At 39.5% G+C, this 16,224-nt stretch overlaps 1 protein-coding gene across 6 annotated transcripts in view; it reads right to left on the bottom strand.

Moving 5' to 3' along the window:
- The window catches only part of LRCH1 (leucine rich repeats and calponin homology domain containing 1), a 230,572-nt gene that overhangs the window by 39,174 nt on the left and 175,174 nt on the right, over positions 1 to 16,224 (bottom strand). For 4 of the 6 annotated variants that reach the window (XM_079778890.1, XM_079778891.1, XM_079778888.1 and 1 more), the window contains exons 10-15: positions 12,478 to 12,545; positions 11,675 to 11,755; positions 7,215 to 7,304; positions 7,079 to 7,115; positions 2,955 to 3,008; positions 1,501 to 1,573 (exon numbers count right to left, since the gene is read on the bottom strand). In XM_079778890.1, the coding sequence (XP_079635016.1) occupies positions 1,501 to 1,573; positions 2,955 to 3,008; positions 7,079 to 7,115; positions 7,215 to 7,304; positions 11,675 to 11,755; positions 12,478 to 12,545 (403 nt within the window). The remainder of the gene's footprint in view (positions 1 to 1,500; positions 1,574 to 2,954; positions 3,009 to 7,078; positions 7,116 to 7,214; positions 7,305 to 11,674; positions 11,756 to 12,477; positions 12,546 to 16,224) is intronic. The other 2 variants (XM_079778886.1, XM_079778887.1) reach the window with 2 other exon arrangements.

Below are 16,224 nucleotides of genomic sequence, written 5' to 3'. Positions count from 1 at the left end.
TTATTGTGTAAAACTGCTTTGTAAGGATTAGGGGAAAGTCTGTAGCCTAATATGAGGTCCTCAGTGTGTGGCGATCACTAAAGGCACGGATGACATATGCCCCGAGTGACCGCCATTCCTCTTAGCACACACTGAGACCATGAAAATGGACGCTGGCCCAGATCTCAGTTCCAAAAACGAAGAGGCTATTCATTTGAACTTATTTTGTCACAAAGAAAACACCTTTCTATAAAATGCCTACTAACAACCTTTGCCACACCCAAGCGTTATCTCAAATAGCTTTGTCTTATAGACCATTCAAAATGCCAGGGAAACCATTATACCTGGCCACAGGGTGACCATCAATCAACTTGCTTCCAAAACAAAATCCTTTATAAAAGAATTATCTTTGTTTTCTTTATGGGTACCCTTTTTCAAAATATACACACGTGTAACTTCAATTGTTGCCAAAACGCTTTACTGAAAAATCCAATGATATCTGAGTTTTTTACTAGCTTTTGCTTAAAAGTGCCTGAGTTATTTTCTAGTACTTAGTTAAAAGCATTAGTAGTGAGTATATATATGCAAAAGACCTAAGAATCAAAGAAGGTAGAAAAGTGCCAGAATTTTAAATATGTGGAGAAATCAGAAGAACCAAATTTTCCTATACATAATCCTTCTTTTTAAAATCAAGAGTCAGTCTGCACATTGCTATAATTTACATTTGTGAATACACTAATAAGAAATTAAAAGAAAGTAGGTAATATAAGCAAAAAGGCTCTTGAAAAAGACTCCTGGCCAGGTATGTGAGCCTTGAAATGATCTATCAGCCTGTTATACAAGTAAATGCACAGACCCTACTCCAAGGCTCAGAATACCAATGAGGGATGTCTCAGAAAGGAAGTCACCTCCCAGAAACCTTTCTGTAACTCATCAGGAACCATTTGGGGCACAGGGCTAGCTATTTTATCTTCCCTGGGTTAAAAAAACTCAATAGAGCCCAGCTGGTGTGGCTTGGTGGTTGAGCATCGACCTACTAGTATGAACCAGGTCATGGTTTGATTCCTGGTCAGGGCACATGCCCAGGTTGTGGGCTCGTTCCCCAGTGTGGGGCGTGTGGGGGAGGGCGGGGGAGGGGAGTGGCAGCAGCGGGGCAGCCAATCAGTGATTTTGTCATCATTGATGTTTCTATCTCTTTCTCCCTCCCTTCCTCCCTAAAATCAATACAAATATATATATATTTTAAATTCAATAGAATATTTCTTTCCCACTTTTATGTCCCATCACCTTTTTCCTCTTCGCTCTGATTCAGAAGGAGGTAAGATCTCTATTACTGACAACACGAACTTAATAACTGAATCACTAAAAACAAGGTTCCAAATCTGGCTTTCCCAAGCTGTAGCCAGGTTCTGACACCAGGATTGAAACTCACCAGAGTTGACAAGGCTGTGTACATTTAGAAGGCTAAAGAGAAACCACTGAGTTGTGTACAAGTTTAAGAATGTTGAGGCTTTAGTTTACCTGATCGAGGTTTCAGGCCAAACGGAGCTGTACTGCTGGTGGTAGGAGAGATTTCAGGGGAGTTTTCTCTAATCTGTGTTGTTACAAGGAAAGGAAATTTTGTAAAAAACTGAAGCAAAAATATGAATGCTTCTCTATGCTCAAGGATTTTAATAAAACCACAACCTTCTGCATTTGCTGCTGTGTGAAGTCCTGACTAAATAATATGAAAATCAATGCAAATGCGTCGAGTGGCCTAATCAACAGAAGGTTATTTTGGGGGAGAACCATTTAATTTTTATTTGATCATTATAAAAATACTAGAGGCCCAGTGCACAGATTCATGCACTGGTGGGGTCCATCAGCCTGGCCTGCACCCTCTCACAATCCAGGACCCCTCGGGGGATGTCGGGCTGGTGGTTTTGGCCTATCCCCACAGGCTGGCTGAAATCTTCAGTCTGACATCCCCCCCCCCCCAGGGATGCAGTTGTGTGCCAAGCAGCAGGGGGCTGGGGAGGAGCCCAAGCCCGGGGAGGAGCCCTAAGCCACCCCTCTGCTTGCTTATCCTGGCCCTACTGCTGCTAAGTAGCACTGCCATGGAGGCGGGAGAGGCTCGCGCCCGCCGCAGCTGTGCTCACCAGCTGTGAGCCTGGAGTCTGGTGCCCATCAGCTGAGCAGTGCCCCTGCTGTGGGAGCGCACTGACCACCAGGGTACAGCTGGTCAAATGGTTGAGTGGTCAAACAGTCGACTGGTCGCTTAGGGTTTTATATATATATAGAGAGAGATTTTACTATCATGTGAAACTGGCAATCCTTTTCTGCCCCAGAATGGATGTGTTCACGGGCATGCATGCACACACAAAGGCACACATCCACATCTACCTCACAGAGAACACATCTGATAAAGACTCATAATACTGAACACACGTCTCATCTACAGCAGCAGTGGGGAACCTTTTTCCTGCCAAGAGCCATTTGGATATTTATAACAGTATTCGCTAATGCAATTCACTTAATATAAATTTATGTTGCTATGAAAAAAGCTCTGAGACTTACTGAATTTTGAGTCCCACCTGTGGTTGCCTTGGCAGGGCAAAACCAAATGATTTCCCGGGCCTTCCTTATATGGCCCTCGGGCCAGACGTTCCCCATCCCTATCTACAGGCAAACCACTCACTGAATCACTGATGGGAAACAAGACATTCTATATGTGGCCTATTTGAACTATTTTCATTTTATTTTCTATAAAGATGTTCCCATGTTTGGTTTTCAAAATATGTCTTATAAAATTAATCTTTATTTATGGATAGGGCCAGTTAAGGCTCTGAAAGCTAATGAGATAGATTCCCATAGAGACTCTGCAATACAATTAATTCATTAATCATGACAGTCTTAGACTATATATTTCTATAAAAGGTATTCCAATTCAGGCTTCAAAGAATACATCAGCTTTTATTAATCTTCAAGAAACTTACCTTATTTGGAGAATACTCGCTCCCATTACTCTGTGGCATTAGATTATTTTGCACCTTAAAGAAAAACAAAAATGTATGGTATGTTTAATTATATTATAAAATTATGGAGGCAAGAACTATGTCTTTCTTACTTCCATCATATCCTTGGCACATAGGCACTCAATGATTATATACTGAATTAATTAATTTGTATGTTAAGTAGCTAGGTAGGTTTTACTTACATTTTCTAAAAACATGCAGCTGTATTCACAGAAAAATACATCTAAGGTATCACATAAAGTAAGCAAAGGAATTTGTCAGAACAAAGAGGCCAGCCCAAACCACCTGTGAAGGTCAGCCACCTGGAGGCTTCCACCCCCATTTTAATTACAGGTTTTTAGAAATGGTTCAAGGCAGTAGTTCCCAAATACACAGAATCTCATTGGGAGCTTTTAATACTGCCTGGATCCCAAATTACCTGGGAAACTCTTATGCTGTCAATTCAACATCAGTTTGCTTTCACAACAAAAGCTTACTTGCCTCAGATCTACCTTCTTTATATGGTAATCAAAAACCCCATTGATGCACCTTAATAAAAAATTTGGTGATGGCTAATATCAATATCTCCATAGAGACTACACCAAATTAGTATATCTTTAAGATATCTTTTCCTAGTCCTTTGTTGAGGAGTGCTATTAAAAAATATTCCCAACTTGGACAAATACAAGAATAAAACATAGTTTTAGAATAAATCAATATTAATTTCCCTACTCAATTAAATGGCTTTATTAGAACTGCTCACAGTAACTTCAGGTTTGATTCTCTTCATAAGCAACTCCTTCCTCTAATTTTTCCTATTGTGCCATCCCCCATTCAATATTATTTATGCATATAAGAATGTAATTTGCAATTCTTTCTGAATGGATGTCAATGCTATCCAAACAAGATATGGACAATTTTCCAAAGTATATTCATGGTGAGATATGATGTGCTGCCAATTACAAACCATTTCACAATCTTAGCCTCACCTATCTAACCGGCACCACCCACTCCACATTGTCCTGAATCTACTATGGCTATGCTGCCTTTTTCAGCACAGCCTCCTGGGACCAAATTCAAACCCAACTGCTCCCCAGATCTAGGTTACTTCCTTCTCCTTAAACTCTATCCCTCCCCCCATCTCCCAGACCACCTAGAACACTGAGGATTATAAATCATCTCATAGTCTTCTCTAAATTGTTTCAATATACAAGACTTCTTTCCTCCACAATTTGTTTTCCCTCCACAATTTTTAACATGCCTTAAAGTGAGGGCAACCTCATATCCTTCATATAGAAGTCCTTGACAACAAAAACAAGGCTGAATCCAGCACAAGTACTCAACAAATACTAATTCATTCAAGACAATGCTAAAGATATTGCTTTATTCCTGAATGAGATGGAAGAGAGAATATAAAAATAGCCACTCATGAATGAAGATCACTTTTAAGTTCTGCACTGGCTAATCCACTAATTTATTTTCTTTCCCTCCTCTTTGTGATTTCCATTTTCCATCAGAGCCAGCTAATACACCTTCCCTTTTTAAAATCATGGAGATATGTCTGTCACAAACACAGAATTGCCCTAGAAAGGGAAGAAAATTAACAATTTCTTATACCAAATGAATCCTCATTCAACCAAAAACAATGTAAATTAACACAAACAATATAAATCTATTAACACAAACAATGTAAATCAGAGATGGAGTGAAGATAACTTTTTTCTAGAGATTTTGTGTCTTCCTGGTAACTCCTAAAGTACACAGGTGGGCCTCTATGTTACTTGAGTCAATAGTGGGTTTGCAGCAGGATACTAACATGGTCTCCAAATACCTCTTCACTTACTGCTCATTGGTTACAAAGATAAAATAGAACAGAAATTATACAGTGAAGTCACCTCGATTGGGTGATCAAATTAGCATCACCACTGAGGCCCAGATGGACACAGTGTGCCCCCAAATGTGATACCTTCAAACACACCATCTCCTAAAAATGTAGAAACTTAATGTAATCATGAGGAAATATGAGGTACCTTTGTTCCTCAAAATAAGGGACATCCTATTTAAAAAAAAAAAGAAAAGAAAGAGGAGGGCTATATTCTTCAAAATGTCAGGGTCATAAAAATCAAAGAAAGATTTTGGAAATGTTTCAGAATAAGGAAAACTATAGATACCTGACAAATATCTGCCTCTAGACTGAATACTATACTGGAGGAGGAAAAATCCACTATGAACAACATTAGATCAACCTAAATATTTGGAATATGGATGGTAGATTAACATTTATCTAAAGTTGATAACGTAGTTATATAAGACAAAATGCCTATTCTTAGAAAACACGCACTGAAATGTTTAGCAATAAGGGACTATGACGTATACAACTTACCCTCAAATTTTCAAAAAAAGAGCAATGTATGTGAAGACAGAGACACAGAATAAATAAGACTGCAAATGTGGTAAAAGGTTAACCATAGGTAAATCTGGGTAAAAAGTTGTAAGTTTTTGTAACCTTTTGTAGAATCTTGTAATTTCTCCCCAAACTTTAATAAGGTTACAGTATTTCCAAATAAGCAGCTTAAAAAAAAAAAAAAAAAGTGGGCCCTAGCCAGGTAGCTCAATTATAGTTGGATTGTTGTTCACCAAAAAGGTTGCAGTTTGGATCTCAGTCGGGGCACACGGGAGACAACCGATCCATGATTCTCTCTACATCAGTGGTTCTCAACCTTCTTAATGCCGCGACCCTTTAATACAGTTCCTCATGTTGTGGTAACCCCCAACCATAAAATTATTTTCGTTGCTACTTCATAACTGTAATTTTGCTACTGTTAATGAATCGTAATGTAAATATCTGTGTTTTCCGATAGTCTTAGGCTCTACAGCAGCGGTTCTCAGGCATTAGGAAGGTTGAGAACCACTGCTCTGCATGGATGTTTTTCTCCCTCTCTCTCCCCTCCTCTCTCTCTAAAATCAATAAAAACATCCTTGGGTGAGGCTTAAAAAACACACACTGGGCAGCATGTCTCGAAAGGAGCTTGATGAAATGGGCCCAGGGCAGCTTCAAATGAAAGACGTCCTGATGCTGCACTATTGGGTAATTCTATGAGCCTCCACTCAGGGAGGAGGTGGTGCCGTGATTCTGTCCAAGGATCACACCAGGAACAATATACAGTAGTGGAGTAACAGTACCAGCTACCGTTTAGGTGTCCTGGGCTGTGAAACAATCCCAATTTACAGAAAATGAAGGTGAAGTTTACAGAAGTTACACACAGTCGCCCCTAGTCAGCAAGTCTTTGATGTGTAACTAAAACAACATAATTCTAAGTCATCGTGCTCAACAATGAAACCATAGCTGTTTCGACTGCAGTTCTCTTCCCCCTTATTTAACACAGATCCTTAGCTAGTTAAGCGTGTGAAAGTGCTTTACTACAGTACCTGTTCAGACACCTCAGGGGACATAAATCAGTTTGTACCACAATTAGCCATCCTAAACCCATTCATTGAAAAGGGATGAAATAGGTTGTAACCTGTTTCATTCTCGAGTCACCTCTCTCAATTGTTTCTACCTCTCTAGGACTGTTTCTTTGAGACCTTCTAGGCTCATCTCTAACTTTCTTCAGCAACCCAATTTCACCCAATGTCACTTTACTCTTACTGTCTGCAAACATCCCTACCACTTTCGCTTTGCTACGTTCTTTTAATCCTCCTAGGCAGTTCCCAAATAATTTTCTTGTTTTTCAAGTCCTTTCTATTTAGTTTGCGTCTGACCAGTTCATAGGTTTCATTTGTGGCTCTAAAATCTACATTGAATGGTCCTACCTCCAGTTTCTGACCCAGAGAGACTATGGATCTTAGTTGCTGTCATCTGACCGAGCAAGACTGATACACACAAAAATTTAGAGAATGTCATGGAAATCTTATCTCTAATGGAAGGTGAAGTATAATAGATAAACAGGAAAACTAAAGAGGGTAAAAAAAAATTGAAAACCAGATCTTGAACTAGTCTGCCTTAGGAATGTTCTACCCCAGGACCTATCTTCATAGAAGGTGGCAGCCACCATGCTGTGGCGGAACATTGCACGCGGCTCTGCTGAATCCAAGAGCAGCCTTACCTCACACACCGGAGACGGCTCCAGCTGCGTTTGACCACTGTAGGTATGAGGAGGGAAAAAGATATAAAGTGGAGTTTAAAGCACACATACTTCAATGTAAAAAGAGAAAACACTGAGTTTAAAAAGTTCAACACACTTCAGTGCAGAATCTTGTAATTCTAAGGCTTCTGCTGATTCCTTTGGATAAAAGTTTACCACGTTTTTCTCTGTAATATTGGTGCTTAATCTAAAGAGTAGGGGGGAAAAGATGTTAGCAATTTATTGAAATTTTAATAAATCCTACTGCTTTTGGTCATATTTAGTTTAAAATTTTAATATATTAAAAATTATGTTTACCATTAGGACTAAGTAATGAAAGGTTTATGGTAAAAATTTCAAACTACATGGTATGTTCCAATAATGTGCCAAATTTAATATAATTTTCTGACTGCTCTTTGTCAAAATTCAACTTATTTGCAATATAACAGTAATTTCTGATACTCATAATATTCATAGGTAGTACACAATAAATTTTATTCTAGAATTTGATTGAGTTACAGAAGCAAGTAAAGTTGCTAAGGATACTCTATTATGGTATATGTACTAAGGGCCCTTAGTTTTAAAAGGAAGATCTCTCTGATCTACACTAGTACCCTCATTAAAAATAAAAGAATTCATAAGCAATTTGATATGCATTATTTTTGAAAAGACCTTAGTTTCTAAATTTCTGAAATTTTAAAACCAGAAATTTCTGTAATTTATATAAATGTTACAAAGTTATCTTAAAAGGTAGGAATGAGTTCATAGTATAGACGCCTATTAAAAATGCTATAAAATCAACAATCAGAAGTCCTTAAGAGAAGAAACCAAGATAAAGGCAAAATAGGATAATAACTTACAAAAGTCTCAATCTATGAAATATGAGCTAAAGAAAAAATCCAATGTGTATGTAAAGTTTTTGTTACTAATATTCAGTCCCAAGCAGCTAGAAATAAATGACCTCTTGAAGTGTCCTCTTTTTATCAGAAACAAACACTGGACTAGATCACAGAAGCATTATTATAAAGTTAGAATTATCTTTATAATTATTTCAGGATGAACAACAAAGATCTAAAGCAGCCAAAGGAGTGAATTATTTGAGGGAGGAAATGAAATCCATGTAACACTTTACAACATACTATCATTTTAAAATATCACCCATAAAGATGCAAATCAACTATCACTTGGAAGGTTGCTCCTACAATTAGGCAAACACTCACCATTCCCACTTGCTCAACATCCTTGGCAACTCATTGCCTCAGACATTTCCAACCTGGATAGGAAGAATCTCACAATTCTCAGTTCATCCCACTTCTCATGAAGGATGGCAAAATTGAGGTCCAGACAGGAAGCCACGCCCCCTCTCTAGGTCACTTGGATCTTACCTCTGGGTTCCAGTCTCATATTCCCATGCCACTGCTATTTCCACCTAAATAGACTGCTCTTTGTTGCTTTGGGCTCATATATTAATCAATCTAGAACTTGTAATAAAATTTTATTGGGAGAATGATAAAAGATGTAAATGTGGAAGTATTAAAACAGTATAAAGTGTGAACCCAGTTGAGGCCTTCTCTGTCACGTCCTGTCTTCAAGGCTCTGTCCTGTGCTCACATGCCCTTTCCATCCATTTGCTTGCCCTTGAGAACCTCATCCTCTTAAATGGTTTCTGTTACTTCAGCACCTTGTGAAAATGACTTTCCAATCTAACTCTCAAAGTCCCAGATATAAACATCTAGCAGCTGAATGTACATCACCTTGGGTATTATTCAGCACATCTTAAGCTGACCCCAACATCCTCTTCAAAACTGCTGTCCCTCCTGATTCCCCATCTCAGACAGAGATGCCAGGGACTCAGGTCTAAAACACCTTGGACCATTCCCTCCCAGCCTTCTCACCACCCACTTCATGTAATCATCAAAGAACTACAATACTTACCACTAACTATAATATATACAGTATTAAAAATACTTAGAAACACTTACAGAAAAATCTCCATCATAATATACTTCCTTCCAGTTTTAATTTTTTCTTAGCTTCTTGAACATTTGAAACCTAATCCTATTTATATTATTGGGATCAAACTTTAAGCATTTTATATACTTTTTTTAACATTAGCATTACATAATGAGCATTCTAATACTGGAAACTTTAATAAATATTTTATTGGTTACATTATATCCCACCTTATTAATAACCAAAATATATTTCCTTTTTTCCAAATATTTGCTATTAAAATACCTCCCCCTTCACAATCTTTGTTCATATCCTTTAGCCCCTTAGGATAAGTTTCTAGAATTCTTTTCAATAAATGGTTTCTATATTTTTTAAACCACAACTACATATTACTAGGATGCCTTCTGGAATGGTTTTGCCAATTTATCTTCCCACTAGTAGTTTATATACTACTTCAAGTCCTCACAACCCTAAAAGTAAGTACTTGTAACACACACACACACACACACACACACACACACACACACACACACAGGTTCTTTTGTCCATTTTCTACCTTCTAATTACCTTGGTTTAGGATATGAAACTCAGCTCTCTAAAGAGCATGTCTTGATCAGGCACTTAGTAAAAAGGTAGGCCTGAAACAATGATTAGAAAGAATTAACAACATGAATAATCATATTTTTTATCCATCATTATCTTCCCTGCATATCCTATATAATAAAAGCCTAATATGTTGACCGAAAGGTGGAAGGACCGGTGGAAGGACTGGTCACTATGATGTACACTGACCACCAGGGGGCAAACGCTCAACGCAGGAGCTGCCCCCAGCCCGCAGGCCCCAGGCTAGCCAAGGCAGGTGCCACCTGAGGCCCACCCCTCCTCCATCACCCCGCCAGTTGCCCCACAGATCAGCCTTGCTCACCGGCCAGGCCTAGGGACCCTACCCATGCACAAGTTTTGTGCACTGGGTCTCTAGTAATAAAATAAAGTCTCAGCTCCCTAACAACATTCAAAGTCATCCCCTGCCCCACTCCAAATGTCCCCCTGGTGATTCTCAGTGCTGGCTGCACATCAGAGGCACCAGCATTACTTTTATAAAGTGGAAATGGCTAGAACCCAAACTCACAAGTAATGTCAAGGGTGTCTGTTTTGAAAGTTCCACAAGTGATACTGAAGCATGGCCAGGGTGGAGATCATCTTATCTGCCTGAGATTTTTGAAACTTGCTCCTTTCTTTTTGACCTCCATAACTTTGCCCAAGCTTTTAATTCAATCCAGAATTTGCCTTCTCCTTGAAATTGCTAGTTACTAAAGGTTAATACCCAAACCTTTAGGAAGGCTGGTCTAGCCAGCTCCCATTTTTCATCTGGGATCAGGTGACACTCTATCAATTTTTAAGCAAGTTAATCAATTACACTTACAATAACTACTCAAGGCAATCTCCATCTACTATAGTTTAAGTATATCCCCCAAGGTGCACACTGTAGATCTTCCTATGCTCTAAGCACTCAATTAATGTCTGTAGAATCAAAATGCTTTTCAATCAACAGCTAAAGATTTTCAGTCATACTCAATCTGACCCATCACTATTTTTTTCAGGGCCTGACAACACTGGTAGTATACACTCACTAACCACCTTTTCCTAAATTCCCAGAACCGAGCTGAAATCAGCGTGGTGTGATTTCCACATTCACTACATTACAAGACCACATAATTTTCATATTTAAATTCCCAGGACCCCTGAAGAGTTTACCAGGGATAGGCTTTGGATCTATTTCTCTAATGATAAGGTAGTTATTACCTGATACCAAGTATATTGTCTTACTGAAAAATACTTTGTCAATAGGAATTTCATTATCCTTAACTAAGCAACCAAAAAATGAATCTAAAGCATATAGTAGTTATTGACAATGGCTAATCTAATTTAAAAATCACCTTGTAACCCAAATCTTTAGAAATATATTATTTAATTAACATATATTTGCCATGATCAAATAAATATGGTAGTACCACTTGGCATAATGATTCTTCCCTTTCTGGAAAATCTCCCTTGTAGTTCTATAAACAGGAATTACCATATTTCTGTTTTGTTGTTTTTTTAATCCTCACCTGAGCATATTTTTCCATTAATTTTTAGAGAGTGAAGAGAGAGGGAAAGACAGAGAAATACCCATGTGAGAGAAACACATCGATTGGTTGCCTCCTGCAGGAGCCCTGACCAGAGCCAGGGCTGGGAGGAGCCTGCAACTGAAGTATGTGCCCTAGACCTGAATCGAACCCGGGACTTTTTGGTCCGCAGGCCGATGCTCTACCCACTGAGCCAAACCAGCTAGGGCCATATTTCTGTTTTCTAAGAATTATACCAAAAATACCCATATGAATTTCAGGAAGAGTGAATAAATTTCACTGAAGAATGGAGAAAGGGAGAACTGATTTCAATCCCTACAGAAGTTTGACTCTTATTTATGGTCTTGGGAAAACAGGCACTTAACATGACTTCTCTATTAGTGGTTAGACAGAGCCCATATTGTGTATATAACTATCTTTATAAAGTGAGATGTGTTCCATAAATTAGTATGTATTATTTGCACATGAAGCCTGGGCCAAAGAAAGACATGCATACCTGTTGGGATCTTGCAGCAAATCTACTGCTTCTCTCAGCTGTTCAATCATTGCTATAGTCATTTCCTGGTCTTTAGATGAACTTATTCAGCAGCATGAAACCGGGCATGAGAATGAAAACCATCACAGAATATGAATATCATCTAAGTTCTTATGAGCAAAATTACAAAAATCCATCTAACATATAAAAAACTGATTTTGACCTGGCTCTCTGTGACCTTGGGCAAAATAATCAATCTCTCTGTGCCTCAGTTTTGTCATCTGTAAAATGGGGAACAACAAATAGAACTTAATAGGATTGTTGTAAAGGTGAAATGGGGTACCTGTAAAGGTGAAGTGAGGTATTTAGGATAGTGCTTGGCATGTGGTATTTAATAAATGCTAGCTATTACAATTATTAAACTTAGGATCAAAGCATTAGATTTTCTCAGATCTTGAAACTGAAGAGCCTGGGTAAAGAAAGGGGACCGGGGCTACTTTAGGTCCAGTTGTCAGCTCCTTCATACAAAAGGAAGGAAGCTAGATTCTTCACTTTAGAAGTCCTATCTAATTCCCTGAATCACACATTTCTACCTCCAGTCTCAAATCTGATAAAATTTGGGGCCAAGGAAAAGGTATGACTTGGTACTGTATTGCCCCAACACTGTGACAATAAGCATCAGACAGAGGAAAACTGGCTACTTCTTATCAATATCAGCTACCCAAAGAAAAGCAGACCAGAATTCTTATCATGACAGGGCTTCCATTCTGCTTAAACCATGAACTTTACAGGATAGTGGCTCATAACTAGGCCTTGGTACTCACATTCCCTCGGATTGCCAGTGTATATCCTCTTCTATCCGTAATGGTTCTTCACAGTCTTCTGTCCTATCCTGGGGAAGAACACATGGGTTTTCTGATAGCCACTGGCCATCAACAGTCAACAGTCAAACCCTATCCCAGCCCATGTTAATGGAAGTACTATTCACAATAGGCAAAAGGTGAAAACAACCCAAGTGTTCCTCAATGAATGAATGAATAAACAAAATGTGGTCAATACATACAATGGAATATCATTCAACCTTAAAAAGGAAAGAAATCCGAGACCTGCTACAAAGCAGAGGAATATTCAGGACATTGTGCTAAGTGAAATAAGTCAGTCACAAAAAAACATACTATATGATTCCACTTTTATGAGATACCTAGAATAGTTAAATTTATGAAGATAGAAAGTAGAATGGCAATTGCCAGTGGCTTGGGAAGGGGGAGGTTTGGGGAGATAGTATTTAATGGGTAAAGTGTTTCAGTTTTACAAGATGAAAGGAGTTCTGGAGATGGATGGTGGGGATAGCTACACAATAACATGAATGTGCTTAACATCACTGAATTTTACACTTAAAAAATATCTAGGATGATAAGTTTATGTTATATTTATACTAGAGGCCTGGTGCACGAAATTCGTGCATGGAGGGGGGTTGTCCCTCAGCCCAGCCTGTACCCTCTCCAATATGGGATCCCTCTCACAATCCAGGACTGCTGGCTCCCAACTGCTTGCCTGCCTGCCTTCCTGATTGCCCCTAACCACTTCTGCCTGCCAGCCTGATCACCCCCTAACCACTCTGCTGCCAGCCTGTTTGCCCCCAACTTCCCTCCTCTGCTGGCCTGGTCACCCCTAACTGCCCTCCCCTGCAGGGTTGATCACCTCCAACTGCCCTCCCTTGCAGGCTTGGTCCCTCTCAACTGCCCTCCCTTGCAGGCCGGGTGCCTCCCAACTGCCCTCTCCTGCTGGCCATCTTGTGGTGGCCATCTTGTGTCCACATGGGGGCAGGATCTTTGACCACACGGGGGCAGCTATATTGTGTGTTGCAGTGATGATCAATCTGTATATTACTCTTTTATTAGATAGGATAGAGGCCTGGTACAGGGGTGGGGGCCAGCTGGTTTGCCCTGAAGGGTGTCCCGGATCAGGTGGGGGTTCCCTTGGGGTGTGGGGCGGCCTGAGCGAAGGGCCTGTGGTGGTTTGCAGGCCGGCCACGCCCCCTGGCGACCCAAGCGGAGGCCCTGGTATCTGGAATTTATTTTCCTTCTACAATTGAAACTTTGTAGCCTGGAGCGGAGCCAAGCCTGGGGCTCCCTCCGAGGCCGGCAGCCATTTGTGTTGGGGTTATAATTGAAACTTTGTTGCCTTAAGCGGGTGGGCCCGGCCAGGGTGTGCGGAAAGTTTTGCTTCCCCTGTTGCTGGCGGCAACCCTGGCCTGCTCTCTCAAGCTCCATTCTGCCGCCATTTGTTTGAATTTGTTTACCTTCTATAATTGAAACTTTGTAGCTTGAGTGGAGGCTTAGGCCTGGCTAGGGCAGGCGGAAAGCTTGGCTTCCTCTGTTACCTAGGAAACCTTGCTCTCTGTGGCTGTAGCCATCTTGGTTTGGGTTAATTTGCATACTCGCTCTGATTGGATGGTTGGGCGTGGCTTGTGGGTATGTCGGAGGTATGGTCAATTTGCATACTTGTCTATTATTAGATAGGATTACTATAATTAAATATAAAATTTAAAAAAAAGAAAACCTAGCCTAGGACCACAATACTTGTTAACCTACTGTCAAAAATTTAAAACATAATTCCTTACTGCTGTCTTAGCATCTCCTGATGTCCAAAGATTCTTCTGTTGGGCTTGTCAGTCACATGAGAATGCATTCTGGCATTTGTAAGAGGAGAAAAGGGTGTGTGTGTGTGTGTGTGTGTGTGTGTGTGTGTGTGTGTGTGTGTTTGGGAAAAAAGAATGTATCAAATAGTTAACAACAGAAAATGCCTCAAATGACATCCAATAAGCTTCATATATGCAACATCCAGATTTCACTGAAATTCCTGCCCCCATATCCCTGATTTTCTCAAAGAAACATTGGTGGGAGTATTGGAAAGGTGTGTACCACTGTTGGAACTTCCAGATGCTTCTTTCTACTTTCTGCTCTGATACAGAGAAATGCTACTTTTGCTCAGCCAACAGCTAGAACAGAAGCCACCCTGAATGAGTGTATGTTTCTCTGACAAGGAAGGTACAACAACCAAAAGGACTGTTTTCTGCTTCAAGGTTCTGACACGTTGTTAACTCAGGCCCAGCCAATTCTGCAGATGTGTCACTGAGAACGAGTCTTCTTCCAAAGAGGTGGCTTGCTACCTGATGCCAGTCTGTGGCTTGAAAATACTCAGACATTTTCTATATTGACTATACTTTTAGTGCATAATAAAGTCAACATATAAATTATTGTGCCACACCATCCAAATGATAGTGAAATTCATGGGAGAAAATACACTACCATATATGACTGAGAAAACATGTTCGTATCTTTTCTTGTTGGGCTTCAACTACAGGAGCCATGGGCATTTCCTTCTAATTTTAAGTTTCATAATAAAAAGTTGCCAATAGTATGAAATACTGGTTTTTCTTATAGTATGCAAAATAGGGCTTACTGGGTTTCTTTTGCTAAGTTACATAGACGATCCTCATTATTTGCAAATTCCATATTTATAAATTTGCCTACTCAATAAAATTTACTTGTAACCCTGAAATCAATACTCATGGTGCTCTAGAGTCATTCGCAGGCATGCAGAGAACTGAAAAATCCCGAGTTCCCGACATGCACAGTTCCAGCTGACCATGAGCAAGGAAACCCTCTGCCTTCTTGTTTCCGCTGTCATAGTGTAAACAAGTGTCCTTTAGAGTCTAGTTAGTGCAACATATTCACATTTTTGTGCTTTTTGGGGTTGATTTTGCTGTATACAATGCCCCCAAGCAAGGTACTGAAGTGTGGTCTAATGTTCCTAATCACAAGAAGGCTGTGGTGCCCCTTAACAGAGAAAACATGTTAGACAAACTTCACTTAGCCATGAGTTGGTGGTGTGGACTGAAAGTTCAATGTTAATTAATCAACAAAACATATTAAATAAAGTGTTTTTAAATAGAAACACACATAAATACAATAAAATCCATTAAACACAATAAGTGAGATTATGTATTGACCATTTGACAGGGAACTTAACCCTGTACTTACACTTTGGAGCAATGGCTCAGTATTAGATAATTCAGTGTTTGAGGTGACTTTATACAACAGAACTACTGAGAATAATGAGAATCAAATGTAGTTACAAAAACAAAATATGCTAATTCAGTGAAGGAGAGAAAACAGGGTTATATAAAACACAACTCTGGCTCTTCAAGGACTGAGTGGTCGGCACATTGTTGGCTTTCAAGTACACTCTCACAGGTTTTTAAAGGGATGCAACTCAAGGCTGGTTTTCAATGTATGACTTTTCATTGTAGATTTAGTTTTATTTTATTAGTAGTAGTTCTTTGCTCAAGTTTCCAAGAGAGGCCTCTTGCAGGAGTGGACATCTAGGAAACATTTGCAGAATAGGTTTCTACATCCCTATTTACTCCTCTAGACTCTACCCTCAGGGTCCATTTCCACAAAGCCCTTTGCTTCCTAAAATCTCTGAATCTAGGGAAATTTGCTTTTCTGAAACAAAATGCTTTATTTTACTAACTGCTTTGATTGTTATCCTTCAGAGTTTCCATT

This window comes from Cnephaeus nilssonii (genome assembly GCF_951640355.1).
Source record: "Cnephaeus nilssonii genome assembly, chromosome: 8".
Lineage (NCBI taxonomy): Eukaryota > Metazoa > Chordata > Mammalia > Chiroptera > Vespertilionidae > Cnephaeus > Cnephaeus nilssonii.
This window is presented reverse-complemented; position numbering and strand designations above follow the sequence as displayed.